The sequence below is a fragment of the Mesoplodon bidens genome, assembly GCF_964165515.1.
Source record: "Mesoplodon bidens genome assembly, chromosome: 1".
In the NCBI taxonomy this organism is placed as follows: Eukaryota; Metazoa; Chordata; class Mammalia; order Artiodactyla; family Ziphiidae; genus Mesoplodon; species Mesoplodon bidens.
Genome location: NC_138176.1, coordinates 13,149,998 through 13,171,573, shown reverse-complemented (window position 1 = coordinate 13,171,573; position 21,576 = coordinate 13,149,998). Strand labels below are relative to the sequence as shown.

Below are 21,576 nucleotides of genomic sequence, written 5' to 3'. Positions count from 1 at the left end.
CTTTAACTACTAAAAATTCTTAAAAGCATTTGAGTCTTTTTATTTTAAACCATCTTCTATTGTCTATTTTTATACCAGTGTAAAAATTTAATTGTAATTAAAAAAATGTTTTCTTGGTACAGCAAGTTCCTCTTCTTCCCCACCCCCCTTCGATGAAGACTTTATTTTCTCATCAGCTTATACTTCCATATGAATTTTTAATTTATATTTAAAATACTTTTGGCATCTGGATTGGCTTCGTGCTGAATTTAGATATTAACTCAAGAACTGACATGTTTACAATGGTCAAAATGTTCCTATTCTCAAATGCTTATAAGCCCATGTTCCTCTCCATTCTCACTCCCCTCTATCCCACCCCCAAGGAAACCATGATCTTGAATGTTAATAATTCTCTTTTCTCTACAGTTTTACTACTTATGAATCCCTAAACAATATAGGCTGACTGGACTCTTCCGACTTCTTTTTAACTCAACATGATTTCTGAGACTCACCCGCTGTTGATGCACAAAGCTCTACGCTGCACTTAGGGTTCCACAGAATCCCACTGCACACATATACTTCATCTATTCATTTTACCGTAGATGGACAGCTGGCTCTCTCTTTCCCTCCTTTTTGGTTATTGCAAATAATGCTGTTGTGACCATTCCTGGGCATGTTTCCTGGGTATATACACCTGACATGAGTTTCTCTAAGAGCAGAAATCCTGAGCTATAAGATACACCTGTTCAACTTCATTAGATAATGCTGTTTTCCAAAGTGGTAGTACTGACTCACACCAAGAGTAGCAGAAGAAAGTTCCTGTTGTCATAATCTCTCCAATTTTTGGTATTTTCTGACTTTTCCCCCATTTATTTTTTATTGTACTTGATTTTCAATGTTGCATTACTTCTGATGTACAGCAAAGTGATTCAGATATAGATATAGATATATATATACTTGTTCATGTTCTTTTCCATTATGGTTTATTATAGGATAATGAATATAGTTTCCTGTGCCACACAGTAGGACCTTGTTGTTTATCTATTTTATATGTAGTAGTTTGTATCTGCTAATCCCCAACTCCTAGTTTGTCCCTCCCCACTTTTCTGACTTTTTAACTGTTGCCAATTTGGTGACTAGGAAATGGTATTATATTTATGGTTTCAATGTGTGTTTCCTGTTTACTAATAAGATTGGACATCTTTTCATGTTTATGGGTCATTTCTGTTTCTTCTTCTGTGATATGCCTACTTGTGGGTTTTTTTTTGCCTATTTCTCTCCTGAGTTCTTGCTTTGTTACTGATTTGCATGCTGGTGCTTTTTAACAGTTATGTATACATCGTGATTATCTGTATCTTATTCCAGTTTGGGCTTATTTTTTCACTCTGTGGCATGTTTGGTAAACAAAAGTACTTACTATCAATGCAGCTAAATTATTTACCTTTTAACTCATGGTTTGCACTTTCTATCCTCCCTTCCCCAAAGCCATAAAAATATTCTTCTGTATCATCTTCTAAGGTTTTTTTTTTTTTTTTTTTTTTTTTTCTTTTTGCGGTATGTGGGCCTCTCACTGCTGTGGCCTCTCCCGTTGCGGAGCACAGGCTCCGGACGCGCAGGCCCAGCGGCCATGGCTCACAGGCCCAGCCGCTCCGCGGCATATGGGATCCTCCCAGACCGGGGCACGAACCCGTATCCCCTGCATCGGCAGGCGGACTCTCAACCACTGCGCCACCAGGGAGGCCCCTTCTAAGTTTTATAGTTTTAATTTTAATCCAGTAAATCTTTAATCCACTTGGGGACTGGCTTTTGTGCCTGGTGCAAGTCCAATTCATTTTTTTCCTTTGCGAAGAACTACTGAAGCCCCATTTATTAAATAATCCATCCTCCTCCCCACTGCTCTGCAATGACTACCTTTAAAAAAATTAGGTTCTTGCACGTGAGTGGGTCAGTTCCCAAGCTCTTTATTCCTGTCCATTCATCTACTTATAACCTCTCTGCCAACTCCACAGTGTTTTAATCACTCACAGTATTTTACAGTAAGTTTTATACTCTGGTAGTGCTAGCTCCCCTCACACTCCACCTTCTTTAGGAATATCTTGGATATCCTTGGTCCTTTGCTCTTCCATTTATATGTTAGGATCAGCCTGTCAAGTACCATTGGGATTTTTTTGCTGGAATTACTTTAATCTATTAAAAAATTTGGAGAAAGAGTTGAGACCTAGATGATCTTCTTACCCATCACAGTCTCTCCCTTTATTTAGGTCAACAAAGGTGCTTTTTAAAAATTATCATTTTCGCATTAAAAGGCTTATATACATTTTATTAAGATTTTTAGGTACTTTATGACTTTTTCATTCCTACTGTAAATTCTATTTAATAACATTAAAAAAGTTTAAAGCCATTACTGCTTGTGGCTGCTGCATGAAAATGTAATTAACATTTGGATATTGATTTTGTTCCAGCAACCTTGATAAACTCATAAGTCTTCTAATTTGCCTTGTAGATATTTTGGATTTTCATAGATAATCTGATCATACAACATTAATCTGTTAATAGATGAGTCATATTAATTGATTTCCTAACATTAACAAATCTGCATTCCTGAGATAAATCCAATTTGGTCATCATTGATCATCATCATCGCACACACACACACAAACACACACAGAGTGTTTTTTAATCACTGGTACAGAAGTGAAGATGGACACTCATCCTGAGGGCTAATTGACTGTGGTAGAATACTGAGTGTCATTATCATTTATGAGGCATCATGAATGTACTGTAAGCAAAACCATATATTCTATATTAAAACAAAGTTCTAATAAACCAGGTATCAACATAACAAGGCCAAGGACGTCTGTACAAGATTTATTTCATTAACCATGATGTTTTAGAGTGATGGTACGCACCCTAATACAGAAGGAGTGATTCAAAATCCATCAAGAGTTAAAGGTCAGAGCCAAAGTCAGTGGCTTTGAATCCCCGGTCAATAAGAGTTTCATCCACCATTTTGTTTTTCTTGGATTAATAAAAGTGTTGACGTACAGAACACCCTGTTCTAAGCTCCACTATGCTTTCCGACAAACGAGGACCACCAGGGACTAGACTTCATTGCTTCATCCTTGCTCTGGCTATGCTGGTGGGTGGCAAAAGCCTCTTGTCTGCATTTGGCCTCCCGTTTATTCTTAAGCATTCCTGTCTCCAGCCACAGCTCCCCACATCACGTCTGAATTGCACGGCTGTAATATTGACAAACAGGACTCATGAGAGCAATTCGATTGCCATCTGTTTAACAAAACATACCTTCTAAGAGAATATCCAGTCTTACTGCATTTAGTACATAGTCACAACATTGAAATGACATGTGAGAATCAATACAAAATATTTATTTATTTTTCAAACCACAGAATTCACCCCAGAGCCACACCATAAATTCCCCAGCATTGTAAGCCATTAACATTGCATTTCTAAACAATGCACTCCAACCAGAAATGAAGATAATTTCCAATCAGCAGGGGTACAATATATACTAGGGTCCTAGAAGAATGTACCTCTGACTAGCATGTTCTTTAATTCTCCCACAGCCACTCCACCAACGTAAGTAGTAACAGTATATGTACTTGTGCCACTTGGCTCTGGAAAGAGGTTCAAAATAGGGTCTTGGCCAGTGGAGGTGGCAAAGTGTCAATGACTTAGTTAATAAACAGTGGGGACAGAAGAGGAATCATTTCCTTTGGAAAGAACAAGGGTCCTTTCATATATCCTGGTGGCCAGAAACGGGCAAATTTCAACAAGGTAATGAAAATAACAGGAAAGCCATTTCTCCACAAACTCCTATGACCTCTATTTTAACTTCTGATAAACATGAACTTCAACTTATGCAATCTTATTGAAAACAGTAACCAAAAAGGTCCTTATAAACCTCTTCTAGGTGTCAGTCAAAGGATTCATACTCCAATCTTAAATTTTCAAGTCTCCTTAAGAGGCCTAAACCTGGGTTAAAGTAAACATAATACTCCGAAGCTCAAAGAGACACCACAAAAAAAGAAAAAAAGAAAAAAAAGAAAAAGAAACCCAAAACATCAAAACAATGATTAGATAGCTCATGTAGAGGTTCTGTTTTGCTTTTTAATTGTAAAGTTTTTTTAAATATCTCAGATTAGTGTATATTCATAAAGCAATAATAATAGCTGCTTTATTAGACAATTGAATTTTAGCTCAAGGGCAATGCCGCTTGCATAATAATCATGGAATTAATAAACTGCAATAAAACAGAAGAAACATAGAAGAAAACAGAGCTAGTCTCAATGAGAAGATGACAAAATCTGGAAGGGTTACCCTGGGAGATTAAACAGGCTTATTTAAATACTATGATACAAGTGCTCCTGTTCACTTTTTAACTCCAGAAACCAATCGTGTTTGTCAGATCACCATTACCTTTGCTAGTACATGTGCACAGACCACCACTATGAAATTCTCCTTTTGTGCTGAAAAACTTTCAAATCCCTTGTTCGGGCAGTACAGAATATTGCGAGGTGATGCATGTGCAAACTCTTCCTGAGGAATTCTTTATGTGTGCAAATTTGCAACCTGACAGAAAGCATGGCATGTAGCACGGGGAGTGACAGCTTTATGGGGCTGTAGTGCTGGAGATGCACGTGCGGTGTTAACAACCACAGGGCATCCCGTCTTCCGCAATCTCACTTACTCACAAATTGGCTTTCATCCCATGCCCCAAAGAAAGGGAGGGGAACCTCCTCAAACTTGCAAAAGGGACAGGAAAAAAAAGTAACTTTCCCCCCAAACTTAATAATGTACAACTCATGCACCCAGGTTTTTGTTTCTTCTCACTAACTCTACCTAAGAACTAGTAGATTAAGAATCACAACACCAGGTCTTGCTCTCTGCCCCACAGAAAACAAAGCAGTTGGGTTAGGGTGCAGCTGTGACAACAGAGGATATGAGATGACACTGTTACTGAAGCTTAACGCCAACCTTTAAAATAAGCATCGTCTCTCAAAACGACGATCATCTACTGATGTTACGTGTCATCATTCCAAGGTGAGTGAATTGGCTTTCTTTGGAGGATCTGGTTTCAGGCTGCACACACACACTAGTCAGTATGGCCAAACCAACTGCATGTGTTGACTCATGAGACAATCAACCTGCTTTACAATTTTCTGCCTTTGATGATTTGGACCCCATAAAAAGCCAGTGTTTAACTGGAGTGCAGAAACTATATACTGTACTGGCAAGAAGAATACAAGTAAACACAAGAAGAAAATACTTTTAGGCAAACAGTGCTTAGTCAATACAAAATGAAGGCAAATCTTATTCCCCTCATGTTGCAAACTAAGACTTTTGTTAAGAATCCCAATTAAATAAGCAAGGTCAACAATGACTTAAAGGAATAGTTTCTTCATACTGCAGTGTACCTCAAGGGGCCAAAATGAGTAAGAAGCAGATCGAATGCACTGGGAGAATGTGTATATTCTTTCTACAGTGCCTTCCAATCACAGCTTTGTGCCACTAAGCCCTCACCCACAGCGAGCTGCAGCCACTGTGCAAACTTTACTCTGCCCACTTTGTTAACACATACGTAATAATAAAAAGAAGACAATATAAAATATTTCTCCATTAACTTACTAATGCAAAAAGCATCCAAAGATTTTAATGCCTATCCACATCCTAATACAATGCTTTTAGAGGGAAAGTTCCGTTGTTGGCCAAAGGATACTCCCTTCCCAGAAAAAGCATTTGGGTATATTACTAGGATACTGGAGAATTCACCCACATTTAAAGAAACATTCCAATTTCACTCCTTTCAGAAATATTATTAAAACCGCTCAAGAGTTCAGTTGCAGGTGTTATTTATAAGCCTGCAGCAAGCATTCCATTCAGTAAAGTAAAATTTGAACTTCTTGATAAAACTGAATTCTTCCTTGATATCAGAATGTTACTGGTGTAGCAAGTCAAACTGTACAGGGCACAGTGAGAGCCTGTATATATTCTTACAGTAATTCAGTGTTTCTCAATATAACCCAAGATGCTCACAGAGTGAAATGAGCCCAATTCAAAGTCCTCCTCAAAATCCACCAACCCTGGTTGATAAGTACTTAAAAAAATAAATCTGATGACCTTACTTTTACTTCTCTGAATACTCATGTTACAGAGGACTTCTTCTATTAGATGACTGAATTGCTCCTAACACTTCAAACTCGCCCCCCAGCCTGCTCCCCCGAAAAAGGACCATGTGAATTGGCAGAGACAACTCTACGAACAACCTGCAAATCAGAAGCGTGATGGTCGGTACCCTTGATGTGTCTTCTTTTTTTGCCCCTAGTCCTCTGAAGAGGTAAATATTAGTCTAACATAGCTGACACAGCCAAAGAGAGTCAAGCACATGCTCAATTTAGATTTAAGCAAAACTGAGAAGAAAAACGTTTTTCCCTTGTCGCATCTTTCTATTTTACTTTGCCTTTCAAAAACAACTTAGAATGAGTTTCAGAGTCTTTTACAAGGAACCAAGTAGCACTGTGGGTGTATGGGAACAGAAAATATAGCGTGGCCACAGCCAGAAGGGGGCCTTAAAACAGCAGTGCTACTTTTTCTCTATTATACTCGAATATGATGTTTTAAAAGGTGCAGACTGCAAACTTTTTTTAAGTACTTATCTCACCCATAAAAATGAAATCGATCAGGAATCCCACACCATTGACTATGTTTTAATTTAATTACCGTATCTGCTTCCTAGAGCATCACAGGAATCAGCTTTTACCACTGGGTAATTCTCAACAATACTAAAAAGGGAGCTTTAGTGCTAAAGTACAGGCCAGCCCTAAACTCGCGTAATACCAACACTCCAGCAGTCGGTGAGAGCACGTTAAGTGACGGAGGGAATGGAAATGGCTGACGAGAATTGGTCCCCAACATTAACACAAACAAGCCACGGTGAGGCAGGAGGAAATCTGACCAACGTGCAACATGTTTCTATTTTCCCACTTATTTAGCATCCTGCCATGAAGTTACACCTGACATCTTGGCAAGTTAGTCTGTGATACCATCAACTTTTTCAGGAAGCATTTGTGAGTTTGACAACATGGTCACAGAGCTGCAAAGTGCACAAAGCTCAAGGCACAGAGTAGAAAAGAGTTATGAACTGATGGTGCGGGCGGGGGTGGGGGGGGAGAAGTTATATTGGAAGCAGAGTTAGCATCTTCCTGTAAGAAGACTTACTAATGCTAAACAAAGACCAACTCTTTTAAAGGGGTTTGTTTTGGTTAGGGGTGAAAAATACTGTATTGTAATGATCTGCTTGATTTTAAAGCAAAAGATATCTTGCTGTATGAAACCAATATGCCAAAGTGCCAAGTCCGCAAATGAACAAAACAAGTGCTTTAAAAAAAAATAAAAAAAGATTCTTCTGCTCTTATATTTTTGGAGGAAGCTGCTGACTTTGGCTGCTGGATCTCACTTAGCAATGGTCACTCTTCATGACGCTTGTTCCTCACGGAATCTGTAGATAAAGTCATTAGAAGATTGTCCCATTTCAAAATCATCCCCAAGTCTAGCAGCAACTGTTTTGTTTTTGTTTGTTAGTTTTTTGTTTTTTTAAAATTACAAACCAAAGTAAGAACTCCAACATCCTTTTCCAAGAACAGCTTGGTGACAGAGATCCTGAGTGTCTGCAGGACCCCGCTGCGCTCTGGATACAGTCTCTGCAGCTCCAGTGTGTCCTCTTTTCAGGAAGGAAAGTACATTCAATACATTCACTATCTGTACCCTCTGGAACTTGCACATGCTGATGAGCTGTCTGAAAAAAACATCGGAAGAGTTAAAGTATCAACAGCAGACAGCATTTGATAATGGTAGGAATCTGTTTATTTGACACATATTTCTCACCCCTCTCCCAATCCCCCAAAAGGAGATCAGAGAAAACCTCAAAGCCATGTGGTTTTGAATGAAGTGAAAGGGGACCAAGTCATCAGGAGCTGAGTCTGGGCCCTTATCTCATTCTAGTGGAGACTAAAGAACTGGCAGCCTCTTGACAACTGCCTGAAAACTGCCACCAGCAACTGGGCTTCAGAGCTGCCACAGCTTACAGAACAGTCTGACCCTGACTGCACACAGTGCCCTTGGAGACCACCATCAAGAACACTGGATATCTTTATAGCCAGTGGCTGCCTTACATCACAAAACCATCAAGGATGGTAAGGAACATCATTACTTACTATAAGCCAACTCATCCCCAGCTCTCTTCCGGGACTGGTCACCTCTGGGGATTAAAAAAAAGAAGAGGGAGTCAACAGAACTGACTGACAGCTTCACACAACAAAGTAGGAGAAATGAATTGGCAAACTTGACAATGGACGTAGAGCAGCTATTTCAATTCTAACAAAACCTATTTTAAAACAGACATAAAACTTAAACAGTAGCTGTGTCATTCATAACCTGAATATTCTTAGCTAAAAGGTGCTATCTTTTAAATACAGAAAGCGATTGAATAAAGGAAGGACTGTCTATAAAGATGGTTTACCCTGGGTCCTAGAAATCGATTGACTAAAACCTCTCTGAAGACAAATCTGGGCTCTACTATCGACATCCCTGGTGACCCGCATATAACAGGGCAAATTTCAAATGTGGAATGGAAAAATTCAAAATCTTCTGCTAAAAGCCATATTATGGGACCAGAAACTGCTTAAAGCTTTTGAAAAATCTCAGAATCTTAATGGACATGAATACCCTTCTCGCAGATAGAAGAACGTGAACCTTTACATAGAATAACCAGCTCATCTTAAACACCCACAGAATTTCTAGTTCCACTTTAGAGATAATAAAATAGAGGTCTGATTAAGTCCTATGCTATCTGTAAATCCTATTTTTGTTTCTCAGACAAATGACTAAAATGCTTAAGTAATGAGTCATAATAACCAATCCACTATCTTTTTCTTTCCCGGTCTCTTAGCAACATCTACACAGTTGACCTCTTCCTTCCTGAAACACTCCGAGCTCTGCCCAACACTCTGTCCTTGGCCACTTTTTCTTCACCACGTAAAATTCTCCTTCATCTAGGACAGCAGTCACACCAGTCCTGTGACTTGAAATACGATCCATATGCCAATGGCTCCCAGATTCCTATCTCCAGCTCTGATTTCCTCCTGACACTTTGGACTAACTTTGGTCCAACTGCCTCACAGCCACTGTCACTTGAATGACTTCCATCTACTGCAAATTTACCATGGCCAGAATGCACTCCATCCCCACTCTGTCCTCAGACTTCTTCAATAAATCACACCGCCACCCGTCCAATGACTCAGGCCAAAATCCTTGCTCAACCTTGATTCCTCTCTGTCCCTCACTCTGGAGCATTCTGTCCCAGCACATAATCCAAAACCAACCACTCCTCAGCCCCATGGCTACAATCCCAATCCAAACCACTATCATCTCTCCCCTACACCACTGCAAGCGTCTTAGTATTAGTCCAGACAAGAGCCAGAGCAATCTTATGTAAAAGCATACATAAGATTATTTCATGCCTCTGATTAAAGCCCTTCAGTGGCTTTCCATCACAGTTAAAAAAAATCAATGCAAATTCATTTTCCCAGGGCTTCCCTGGTGGCGCAGTGGTTAAGAATCCACCTGCCAATGCAGGGGACACGGGTTCGAGCCCTGGTTCGGGAAGATCCCCCATGCCGCGGAGCAGCTAAGCCTGTGAGCCACAACTACTGAAGCCCGCGTACCTAGAGCCCGTGTTCCGCAACAAGAGAAGCCACTGCAATGAGAAGCCCGCGCACCTCAACGAAGAGCAGCCCCCGCTCGCCGCAACTAGAGAAAGCCCATGCGCAGCAACGAAGACCCAATGCAGCCAAAAATAAATAAATAAAATAAATAAATTTATATATAAAAAAAATCATTTTCCCAGTCCTGTGAGATATGGCTCCTGCCTACCTCTCCAAGCTCATTTTCTACCCCTGTTCATTGTACTTCAGCCACTCTGGCTCTCTTTCTGTCCCTTGGACATGTTAGCACTTCTGCACTTACTACTTTCTCTGCCTGCAACACTCTTCCCCTGAGTTAGCCACATGGCTATCTCCTTACCGTTTAGCTGGAATTCTCCTCCTCAGGGGCATTACATCACCAAGCTAGCTGGAACAGCCCCTCATGCATGCCTTGGTCACTCACTCTCTATCCCATAATCTGTTTCATTTTCTGCCTAGCACTTATTATTACTTGAAATGATCTGTTTACATGTTTGTTACTTATCTCCCAACAGCAGAGCATAAGCTCCATAAAAACAGGAACTCTGCCTGTCTTGTTCACCCAATACCTAGAGCAGCGTCTAGCACATAGTAGAAAATACAAAATATTTGCTGAATGAATAAGTGAATAATTCATAAATAGCCTCTATAGATGGATTAAAATGCAGCCCAAGTAATTATTTCATGCTTTTGTGTAATCCTCCAGATTACCAAAGTTTCCCACTTTCTTTCTCTGGTGACACTCAAGACCGGGACAGAAACCTCTTGCTGAGCTGGGTGAGGAGTCTTAAGGACCGGCAGGAAGAGAACACACCAAAGGGTCTCTGCAGGGTTCTTCTCTAGGCTGAGCATCTGGAGAAAAACTTAGCACAAACTAGCTTCAGACAGCCTGAAGAGCCCTAAACAGATCCGCCTTATTAATACCGCTTTTAAACACCTCTATTGTTAACACAGTATCTGGCCAAAGCCCGCTCAGAGTCGTACACTAGTATCATCACAGTGGCATTCACCAAGTATTCTGAAACAAGTAAGTTAATGCTGAGCAAAAAGGAAGATACAGGATGGATCTTGTATCTGGAACCTCAACTTCGACAGACAGCCTTCATTCCCACCCCCCAAAATTTTTTTAAAAACTGGAACATGCAAACATAACAGGAGAAAGATGCAGATGTGAAAACAGGAGGCACAAAGCATGTAAATGTGGTGTATGCATGCGAGAGGCTGCCAGAGATACTACCTAATAATGCCACAAGTCTAGAAAGCTATAAGCTGCCCTCAAAACCAGACCCCTGCCACTAAATGAAAAAGCCCCAATCCTGGAGTGACCCTCTCAGCTAAGAGACCAATAATACTCCTAACAAGGTTCTATTTTGTTCCAGAAATCCAGGTAACAATCACTCAGCAAGAACATTTTACTTGCCTTTAAAAGCTATTTGGTATGCCCTCTGAAGAGGCCCATAGGCTGGTTGGAATGAGGATGCTCCATCTGAGGGCCTGCATGCTAGAAGTTCCCAAATGAGCTTCTATTCCATAATGTAATCGTTGACAACCACCACCAACCTGCCCTTCCCCCAATAAGCAATTCAATTATGCAGGTAATACATAGAAAGAAAATATTGCTCTTAGCTTTTATGTTACTTCTAGCTTTGAAATAACTCCACGCTATATTTCCATGAACCTAAAGATGCTTCACCTAAACTCCAGCCCAAACGAGAATCTGTCCATTAACTGCAAAAGAGGATATATTTGACAATATTCACATATTATTTCAAAACATTTCAAAGACGGTCTCTGTGCCATCCACAGTAAAGCTGTGTGCTGCCCACTCCCTACCTCACAGAAATGGAACACGGCCTTAAATAAAAGAAGCGTTTGCAAAGCTGAACAGGAATCATGTGATTGGCTAGACACAAACCACAAAATGACTGCTCCTATCAGGACAGCCAGTAACAGGATTTTTGTTAGATAGCTTAGACTATAATTTTGCATCAGTGGACATCATTTCTTCCAAAACAATCCTAGCCAAATAACGGTCAAAGGCAGCATCAAGTTGGGCAGGGCAGAATACGGAAGGTCCATACGCAAGCGCTGGAAGCACAGGCAAACTGTCTTCAGCTGCTAAGTATATGGTGCGGGCACACCCTTTCTGACCAGTCTGAGCCAGTCCAGCATGAGTCCAGAATGTCAGGTAAAGCGGGGCCTACTCTGTGCAAAGCACCCATCAGAATAAGTCACGAGGCAGCCTTTAATCCTCATAGGAAGTGTATAATAATTTGTTAGCTTAATTCTAGAAATGGCTCAGTTCAGTTTGTAAAATAAAACATTTTACTTTTATCAAGTTTTGGAATACTAGCATTTAAATTTCATATGAAAGAATTCCATTAAGAGAAACAAAAATTCATATTTACACCAGAAATCCAAGGCATTTCCCTGAATATGACCAACTTGGCCTTGTCAGAACAGCGTTAGGCTAATCCTTCAAAGGCAATGTTAAATGAGACTATTTATGGAGTCAGTCATCCCAAGCAACTACACACCAAACAGGCCTGCACCCTGTTCTCTTATTCCAGTTTCAAAATTAGGATTACAAAAATATCTCTGGATATGTTTAAATAGCTCCACACACTCTTCTGGAAGGTGAATTCAAGGTGTTCAGAGAAATCTACAAGAGCTATCTTCCTACACTGCTTCACAGAAATAGAAGTTTTCAGAAGGCTGTTTATTTGTTAAAGGTATCAGTAAGCTCATCTCTAAAATTAAAAGCAAACATTCAAATAAAACATGAAAAAAAGCATAAAAGACTTCAAAATTATGGTGAGCCTAGGAAAAAACATAGGAGGTATACTCAGTTTATTCTGCATTTATTTAAAAACATTTAAGGAAAAACTTTTAATCATAATTCAAAATACATAAGCCATACAGAAAAAAAAAACGGATAAAGTTAGCTACATAAAGTAAAAAAACTTCTGCATGATTTCAAATAAAACAAAAAACCACCATAAGCAAAGTCAAAAGAAACTGAGAAAAATAACTCTTATCTTGGGCAAACCATCAATCTCCTCACTATAGAAAGAGCTCCTAGAAACCAGGAAAAGAAGACTAACAATCAAATAGAAAAATGAGAAAACCAGAAACAGTTTACAGGAAAATACAAACATATGAAAATATGCTCAGTCTCACTCATATAATAAGAGAAATGCAAACGAAACCAACTCTAATTATTTTTCACCTGCCAGATTGGCAAAAATTCAAAGTGTAACAACATACTCTATAGGCAAGGCCATGAAGAACAGGCACTTTTAAGCTTTGCTAGTGGATATGCAAAATAGCACAATCCCCTATGGGGGGCAATTTGGCAATTTAATCAAAATTACCGCTGCATTTACTCTTGACCCTGCAATCTAACTCAAGGGAGTTATTCTCCAAACATACTGACAACAGGTACAAAGTTATACACGCAGCGCTCTCTGTAACAGCAGAAGACTGGAAATAATTCAGGTTGCCATCTACGGGGGACAGGTTAAATAAGGTATAGTACATCTACACAATGGAATGTGTAAGAAAGGAATAAAAATAAGAATATATACTGTGTTCGATTATATCTGTATATAAAATAAGCACTGGAGGGAATCATAAGACACTGATAAAAACAGTTGCCTAAAGGCTGAGAGCAGACAAGGAGACAGGTGGGAATAAAACTTCTCAGTATGTACTTTTTATACCTTTTTAAAAAAACCCTATAAATAAATATATCAGCTCTTCAAAAATGAACGAGTAAAATTACTACAGCATTAAATGGCCTCATTCGGTGTATGAAAGTAATTGTTAGAAATATTACAATTGATGTCAGGAGACCCCTGACCACCGGACATCGGGGAGAGAAGTCAGCTGTTTACATGCAGAATCTCCCACTGGCCTTTCCTTGCCATAGGAAAGGCAGGGTTAGCAGGCCTGTCTACACAGCTTCCCTGTGACGGCTGACTGAGCCTTTCCAGTGTGAGCTGCCAGTGACGGGGGTAATGACCCATGGATTGCTCAGTGCCCCCTCTACCACATGAATAAAGATGCCACCAGGACAAAAAGGGAATAAGTGCCAATCCATGGGCCAACAGAGAACAAATTATCTGCTTTCTTTCCTAACCTGTGCTGAAATTAGAAACTCAGGAACAGTGATCTTGATCAAGGCTGGTATTCTGAGAATGAGCATGGCCTCAGAGTCTATGAAAGACAGTGTCCATTCTCTGCCCCAGCCAGATAAGCGAGTCAATACCCAACCTACTCCTTGGGGTCACAACTATGCCTCAGTGAGGAACCCGGGTGTTTTCCTTTCTACAACTTTCTTCCTTTAATGCGAGGGATTCAAATAAGAGAAGATACGTAAAAGTGCTAAGTAGAGGGCCAGGATTATGAAAATATAAAGTACTACTTATTCCAATAAAGATATTAAAAAAACAAAAATAAACAAAAAAAAGTACTACTGTACCCTTTAATGATTTGGTGACAGAACAGGGTGCTTTCCCATAGGGAATCACAAAATTTTTACATAATTTTGGTTGAAAATACGCACTTTGAAAGATTTTCTGGGATAAAGCCATTATACTGAATTGCAAATTTTAGAAAAATTAGCAAAGTGTTTATAGCAAAATCAAGGTAGGCTGGACTTCCCTGGTGGCACAGTGGTTAAGAATCTGCCTGCCAATGAAGGGGACATGGGTTCGATCCTTGGTCCGGGAAGATCCCATATACCGTGGAGCAACTAAGCCCATGCGCCACAACTACTGAGCCCACGTGCTGCAACTACTGAAGCCTGCGAGCCTAGAGCCCGTGCTCTGCAACAAGAGAAGCCACTGCAATGAGCAGCCTGCACTCTGCAACAAAGAGTAGCCCCTGCTTGCTACAACTAGAGAAAGCCTGCACGCGGCAACGAAGACCCAACGCAGCCAAAAATAAAAAGTAAACAGGAGAAAATTAAAAAAAAAAAAATCGAGGGAGGCAAATATTGTGGACACATATAAGTGATAACCTACTTTTTAAGAAGAAACAACTAGAATTTAGGGGAACAATGGAAATATGAAAAACAGAATCTGAAGGCTCTTTACCAGTTTAGTTACAGTATCATTTGTTAGTCATAAAATCATTTGCTAGTTTAATCATAAATGTACATTATAACTGATCATAAAATTTCTACAAGGTTTTTCCAAATATTCAAAACTAGTATAAGCGGATCAAAGTTGGAAGAGGCTGTCCAGCCTAACTGCCCACCCAATGAGAAATCCCTTCTTCAAACTCCACTTAAGTGAAGAGCAGCTCCCATAAGATCAAAACCCAGCTTCAGCACTTCCACAGAAGGGAGCTTACCACCTCTCCCAGCAACACCACCTTGACTCTCCCACAGCCGTCTCCCATTCTAAGAATGCTGGCATCCCTCCCCCGCCAAGCCAAAGGAAATGGACATACTTTGTCACAAAAGGAAAAGAAAACTTGCCTTGTAAAACCATTCTGTATAAGTTCTCTTTGAAGTTTCTGATCTTGAGCAGCATATTCAGAAAGTTCAGACTCCACTGCACGAGGGAGAATGTTTGGAATAAATTTAGAAAATAGAGTCGGAGCCATCTGAACCCACTCTGTGAGGGAAGGAAAAGATTCATTAAGGAGATCGTATAGACAAATTAAATTAAGTAGAAAAGGGAAAGTTTTCTTCCCAAAGAACAAAATTATGTATTAAACCAAACTTAAAATGGGGAAAAAAACTAGTGCAACCCCTTCTGATAAAGAGGTTAAGTTTCCTTTCTAAATAGAATTTACAGAAAGTGGATATTTTTATATTTTTCATGATTTAACAACATTAACAAAAATCCCTAGAGAATTTTTGAAGGAACCTTATCAAAAATTCTAAATATGGAAGAAAACATGAATGAAATAACCAAAGAATTCTGAGAAGGAGGGGACTTGGAGGGAAGGGATTTGGTGGAAATACTTAGCCCTATAAAGCATTAATTAAAACAATACACTGGCCTAAGAATAGAATAGTACCATGTGGTAATAAGCAGACATATAAAAAAAGTACCACAAAAATGCGGAGGAAGATGGGAGAGATAACTGGTAAGTACTTTTAAAATATAAACCTACTTTGACTCACATTAAATTACAGCAAATTAAACATATATAACAGTGAAAGAAAACAGAATTAAATGGTTATCAAATTATTAAGGAAAAGATAAAAGATCAACAGAATAATCTACAGAAAAATAAACATTTATTCATCAAAATAAAAAGACAAAGAGAAGTCTAAGGAAAATATCTGCATCAGACATGACAAAGATAAATTAGTATCTTTATTATAAAGCGTTTTAACAGATCAGATACTCTTCCCCTACTCAATGAACACTAAATATAAATACTGCCCATCTCTATGCCCTTTTGGATTCTTTTAATCGAGCCCTTTCAAATTTTATCTTTTAGAAAACAGTGTGTGTGTGTGTGTGTGTGAGTGAGTGTGTGTGTGTGTGTGTGTGTAAACCCATAAAATGTCAATGCTCTATTTAATCCAGCATGCTCATTTTAAAAACTGTAATCTAAGTAAATAATTCTAAATCTGAAAAAAACACATTTAATGCTATGTAATGCTGGGTCATTAGCAAGTTAAAAAAAAATGCCCAAAAGTATAGCTAAATTAGAGATGGGGAAAAAACAAAAAACAAACCACCACCACAAACACCACCAAGGCCAATCCACTCACCCTTTGTACAAACTCATGTCAAAATGTTCTCAATAGTGTCCCTCCTTCAAGCTCAGTTCAAATATGGCTTTAGAAAGAGTCTCAACTCAGTGCCCTGGGGAACCACTAACCCATCAGTCAGAGCTGGCAAGGAGTCAAACCAGTCTGACATTTTATGGAACACCAGGCAATCATTAAAATAAAGATAAAGAAACAATGAAAAGTGTATGTATTAAATGAAGACGTGCAGAATGGGATGATGGGAACTATTCCTAGACTGAGCTTCTAAAGACTAGGTAGAAACACATCTAAATAATAGATGTTATCAGAATCTCCAAGGATTACGGCCCAGGAATCTACAGTTTAACAAACTTTTTTGGGTGATTCAGATGCATTCATTATATAAAAATCAGCACTTAAGAACTACTGCAATGAAAGAAATTTTACATTTAAAATTCAACTTTTAAAATATTTTAACCTTAATCTGTCAGATGAATAAATCTGCTTTAACAAACTAGGAACACAATGGGTACGGACAAGACAAGTAAGTGTCAAAATATGTTTAATAGTATCTCAGAAAATAGCTAGGACAGCAAAAGGTTAGCCTGTGATAAAATTCACCTTTTCAAAAGGACAGTTCTCAAATACAGAATTCTCCTCACAAGTAGTATGAAACCTATTACAAGAGCTCAAACCTGGATAAAAATAGCATTTAGATAAAGAAGTATCTATAAGTTTTTCTACCCTTAATGACTAGTTTTATTCTGCAATTTTGTTACTTATGATAAAAGCCAGAGCTGATAAAGCTGCCCACTCGGGAGGGAGAATTTAGAAATCTGTCACACTGTATTTGGATGTCTTCCAAAAGAAAAAGAAAAAAATCATTCATAACCCAGTACTAAAAGAAAAACTCGAGCTATTTTCATCACATTTAGTAAAATGAAATTCAAAATTCTAAGAAACTGGAAAAAGAAATATATCAGTTTATTGGACACATGCAGTATTTTTGCTACTTTATATAAATAATTACTTTATAGGAATAAATTGTCTAAAAATTATGAAGAATAGAGCAAGAACTGATCCAAATTTAAGTAACATTACATTTGACTACTCTAGAAGTCACTAACTGCTGAAAGTAGCCTGAGAAAGACGGTACTTCCGGTATCACAGTCTACCTCTAGTATCAGTTTTAAATTGGTTTCCATTTTAGCAAGCTAAATTCTGATATATCTTTTAAATTAAGTAAGTAAACTATTCAGACATCAATTAATTAAAATGAAATAACCACTGGACCCAACTGAATAGTAGTAACAACAGTTAATATTAGCATGCTCATTACATTATCAGGTACTATGTTAAGCTCTTTAGATCCGTTTTATTTCATTCAATCCTCAAATGACAAAAGAATTTCATAAAAAGATAACTGCTGTCAAAGAAGCAAACCTTAAGTTTCTACACTGAAAAACGATTTTCTACCCTGAACTTCTGCAATCTCTCTCCTATGGACTTTTTTTTTTTTTTTTTTTTTTTGCGGTACGCGGGCCTCTTACTTCCGTGGCCTCTCCCGTTGCGGAGCACAGGCTCCGGACGCACAGGCTCAGCGGCCATGTCTCACGGGCCCAGCCGCTCCGTGGCATGTGGGATCCTCCCGGACCGGGGCACGAACCCGTGTCCCCTGCATCGGCAGGCGGACTCTCAACCACTGCGCCACCAGGGAAGCCCCTCCTATGGACATTTTTTAATTGGCTAGACAACTATGATAAGTTTGAGGCTCTGGGTTAAAAACAGAAAGATACATACAAAAGCATCTTGAGAGTCCTTTAAATTCACAATGTTTTTTTTTTTTTTTTTTTTTTTTAATTTATTTTTGGCTGCGTTGGGCCTTCACTGCTGTGTGCAGGCTTTTCTCTAGTTGTGTCGAGCGGGGCTACTCTTCATTGCAGTGCGCGGGCTTCTCATTGCAGTGGCTTCTCTTGTTGCGGAGCACAGGCTCTAGGTGCGTGGGCTTCAGTAGTTGTGGCATGAGGGCTCAGTAGTTGTGGCTCGCAGGCTCTAGAACGCAGGCTCAGTAGTTGTGGCACAAGGGCCCAGTTGCTCTGTGGCATGTGGAATCTTCCCGGACCAGGGCTCGAACCCCGTGTCCCCTGCATTGGCAGGCGGATTCCCAACCATTGCGCCACCAGGGAAGTCCCACAATGTTTTTATTATAAGACAGATACATTAAGATAATTTACAAACCATGCCTTTGAATACAGTGATCTTTGATTTTTGGTTCTGCTATTCTATCTTTCTCCTCAAACTATCCTTATGAAATGACTGTAACTTTACCAACACTTCTAGATTCCTTGTAAGTTATATAATAGGCTTAACAAGATGGAGCTGTGAATGTGTATGCCCGTGCATATTTGTAATATGGGGTAGAAGTGAAGAAGAACCTCACAACAAAAAAAGAGATTAATGCCAGACATAAGATTCGACTTTATCTAAAGTGTCTCCTACAAACTATTTCTTGTATTCCCCAAACTAGTTGGTTTTCACTAGAACAGAAAGATTTCCAAGTGAGGTCCTGAGTTTACATTTCACAATGATGAGTATCTACTCAATTTTTTTGCTATAACAAATCCAAATACCATTAGACCTCAGAAAACACAAAGAAACCCTATCCTCTCGCAGATAGGGCTGGAAGTGCCATAAACAAACAAACAAGTCCAACCCCTAAAGAAATGATGAATGTTTACCTGGTCTGAGGGTGTACAGGCCTTTCACAATATTTGCCATAGTTGAAGGTGTGACCTGAAATGGTGTTGACTGGGCTTCTAAAAGTAAAGCTGAAATAGAGAGAAAATGGGTTATAAAAATGATACAACACTTTATTGATTGTCAAGGTTTCACTTTCTATCACTATTTCTCCCAAAGACTGAAGGGTAAACAAGGGCAAGAAAAGAACAGCCCAAGAGGGCAAACCAAATATTTGTACACTAAAGATTTTTTTTTTTAATCCAGTGCAGTAGAGCTCAATCTAACAAGTAGATGTGTGCATATCTGTTGAAACACGAACGGAAATGATTCAATTGATGGAGGTTCTGAAAATAAGTAAAGCTTTCTAAAAGCAACAGTATTCATGGTACTTAGTGAGTGAGCTATAAATACTTCCCATTAAGTTCACAATTCAAAAGATTTACATTTGGGGAATGAAATATTCTCTAACTCCCTCAATCATTTCCCTTTCCCCCAAATCACCCATATATGAGGCTCTTGGAATTTTTCTGAAAGACATGTTATTAGTAATTCTAGTAACTGAGATCACAGTCAGAAACTCACTTTCCCAAATGCTACAACTGCAGGTACTTTTTCTTACTAAAGGTAAAGGCAAGAGATCACACTGTCCAACCATGTGACCCTGACTAAACATGACAACACAGAGTCAGTTTTCTTTTAGGTTATCTATGGTCACACAAAAATCTTATTAAAATATGTTAAATGGATACAAATACTTCCTCTAGACAAAACATATACAAACCAACTCCATCATTTAATGAATATGACAGATACTACTGACTCAAAACGGCTCATTTTTAATTCATCTCTAAAAGACCTGTAATTTACTAACCAAATACCCATGAAACTTGGCATACTTTTCATCTAAGCCAGCTTGTAAAATTATGTAAGTTGTTTTCTTCTATCCCCACTTTTTAAAAATGGAAACACCAGGCTTCCCTGGTGGTGCAGTGGTTAAGAGTCCGCCTGCCGACCCGTGAGCCATGGCCACTGAGCCTGCGCGTCTGGAGCCTGTGCTCCGCAATGGGAGAGGCCACAACAGTGAGAGGCCCGTGTACCGCCAAAAAAAAAAAAAAAAAAAAAAAGGAAACACCATCTCACTTGGCCAACAATGATTTCTGTAGTTTCAAACATGCAATATGAGTTACATTTGCAATGCCAGGCATTGCAGAAAAATCGTATTTTAAAATGTCATGTTTAAAAATTGAAATTCTAAATTTTAGGTTCTTAGAGGCTCTTCTACTCAAGGTTCTCTTTAATTTCAACATGTACCCCAAACCCAGGGTCTATCTCTATTAATTCATCTTGCTCTTACTTTTTGACCGATCGTTTGGTTTTCAGTAAGTGTTGTTTCCACTAACTCTTCATGTTCAGTCACACATTCATTATGTGGTCAAATATATACATTTGCAAACAACTTCTACATAACTATAACCACCTGTCGAATTTGATAGCTATAAGGAAATGATAAATTCACAGGTTGTTATACGTAAAATGTACATAAATTTGGGATGAATTAACTGAAAAATAATCACATTCAGTAACAAAAGGTAAGGTTAAGAAGGTATAACATTTCACTAAAATCCTCTCCACTTAAAATTCATTGTAGGAAAAGTCTTTAAAAGTAAAATTTTCTAGTTGAACTCCCCTTTTAAGGAAAAGAAAATGGGAATTTGAGGGAGAAGTAGCTTGAGAGAGGGAAGAAAATACTTATTGAGCATTTAACAGGTGCTAGGTACTTTACATATGTTTAATTCTAATACGCTTTATTTAATTTAGGATTTACTTTCTCACAAGCTTAATTGTCATCTACCTTTTTTTTTAGTACAAATAAGGAAACTGAGAGGATACTATGCTACCATTTCAAAGATATTAACATTACACTCCTTCTAGAATTACCAGTAACCAAGTTACAGGTGAACTCCTTAATATTTCCCCCAATGTCAGAGAAAAAAAAAAAGGCAGCAAGTATCATGCCAGATATGAAGGCACTGTCCAATGACCTGGCTGCTCCCAGCTCACTGGGTCATCTTCAAGTCACATTTTCAATTCCTCAGTGTCTCTCTGTATAGAATTGGTCTTTATGATCGCTACAAGATTCAGAAGACATCAACATTGGGGTTTAGATGCCAATGCTCTTTGATTAAAAAAAAAAAAACCCAAAACGCTGCTAGTGTTATGTCATCCCCGTAAGTTTAATTACTTACGCATTAGGCTGTAAATGTGCTTTTCTGCAACATGTTCCGTAAACAGCTTTATAAGGTCATCTTTTAAGTCTCTGTTAAGCTTGGTTTCGATGTAAAACTTATTCTGAAAAAGAAAATAAGTTATTTTTCAGTGCAT

General features: G+C 38.8%; 1 protein-coding gene across 2 annotated transcripts in view; it reads right to left on the bottom strand.

The window, feature by feature from the left end:
- Nucleotides 1-3,344: 3,344 nt before the first annotated feature.
- CACUL1 (CDK2 associated cullin domain 1) overlaps nucleotides 3,345-21,576 on the bottom strand; it is a 67,283-nt gene continuing 49,051 nt past the window's right edge. Inside the window, exons 5-9 of one of the 2 annotated variants that reach the window (XM_081224992.1) lie at nucleotides 21,441-21,543; nucleotides 19,194-19,283; nucleotides 15,223-15,361; nucleotides 8,211-8,254; nucleotides 7,665-7,792 (exon numbers count right to left, since the gene is read on the bottom strand). In XM_081224992.1, the coding sequence (XP_081081118.1) occupies nucleotides 7,752-7,792; nucleotides 8,211-8,254; nucleotides 15,223-15,361; nucleotides 19,194-19,283; nucleotides 21,441-21,543 (417 nt within the window). In that variant the 3' untranslated portion in view covers nucleotides 7,665-7,751. Of the gene's footprint in view, nucleotides 7,793-8,210; nucleotides 8,255-15,222; nucleotides 15,362-19,193; nucleotides 19,284-21,440; nucleotides 21,544-21,576 lie in introns of both variants that reach the window. The other variant, XM_081224991.1, reaches the window with a different exon arrangement.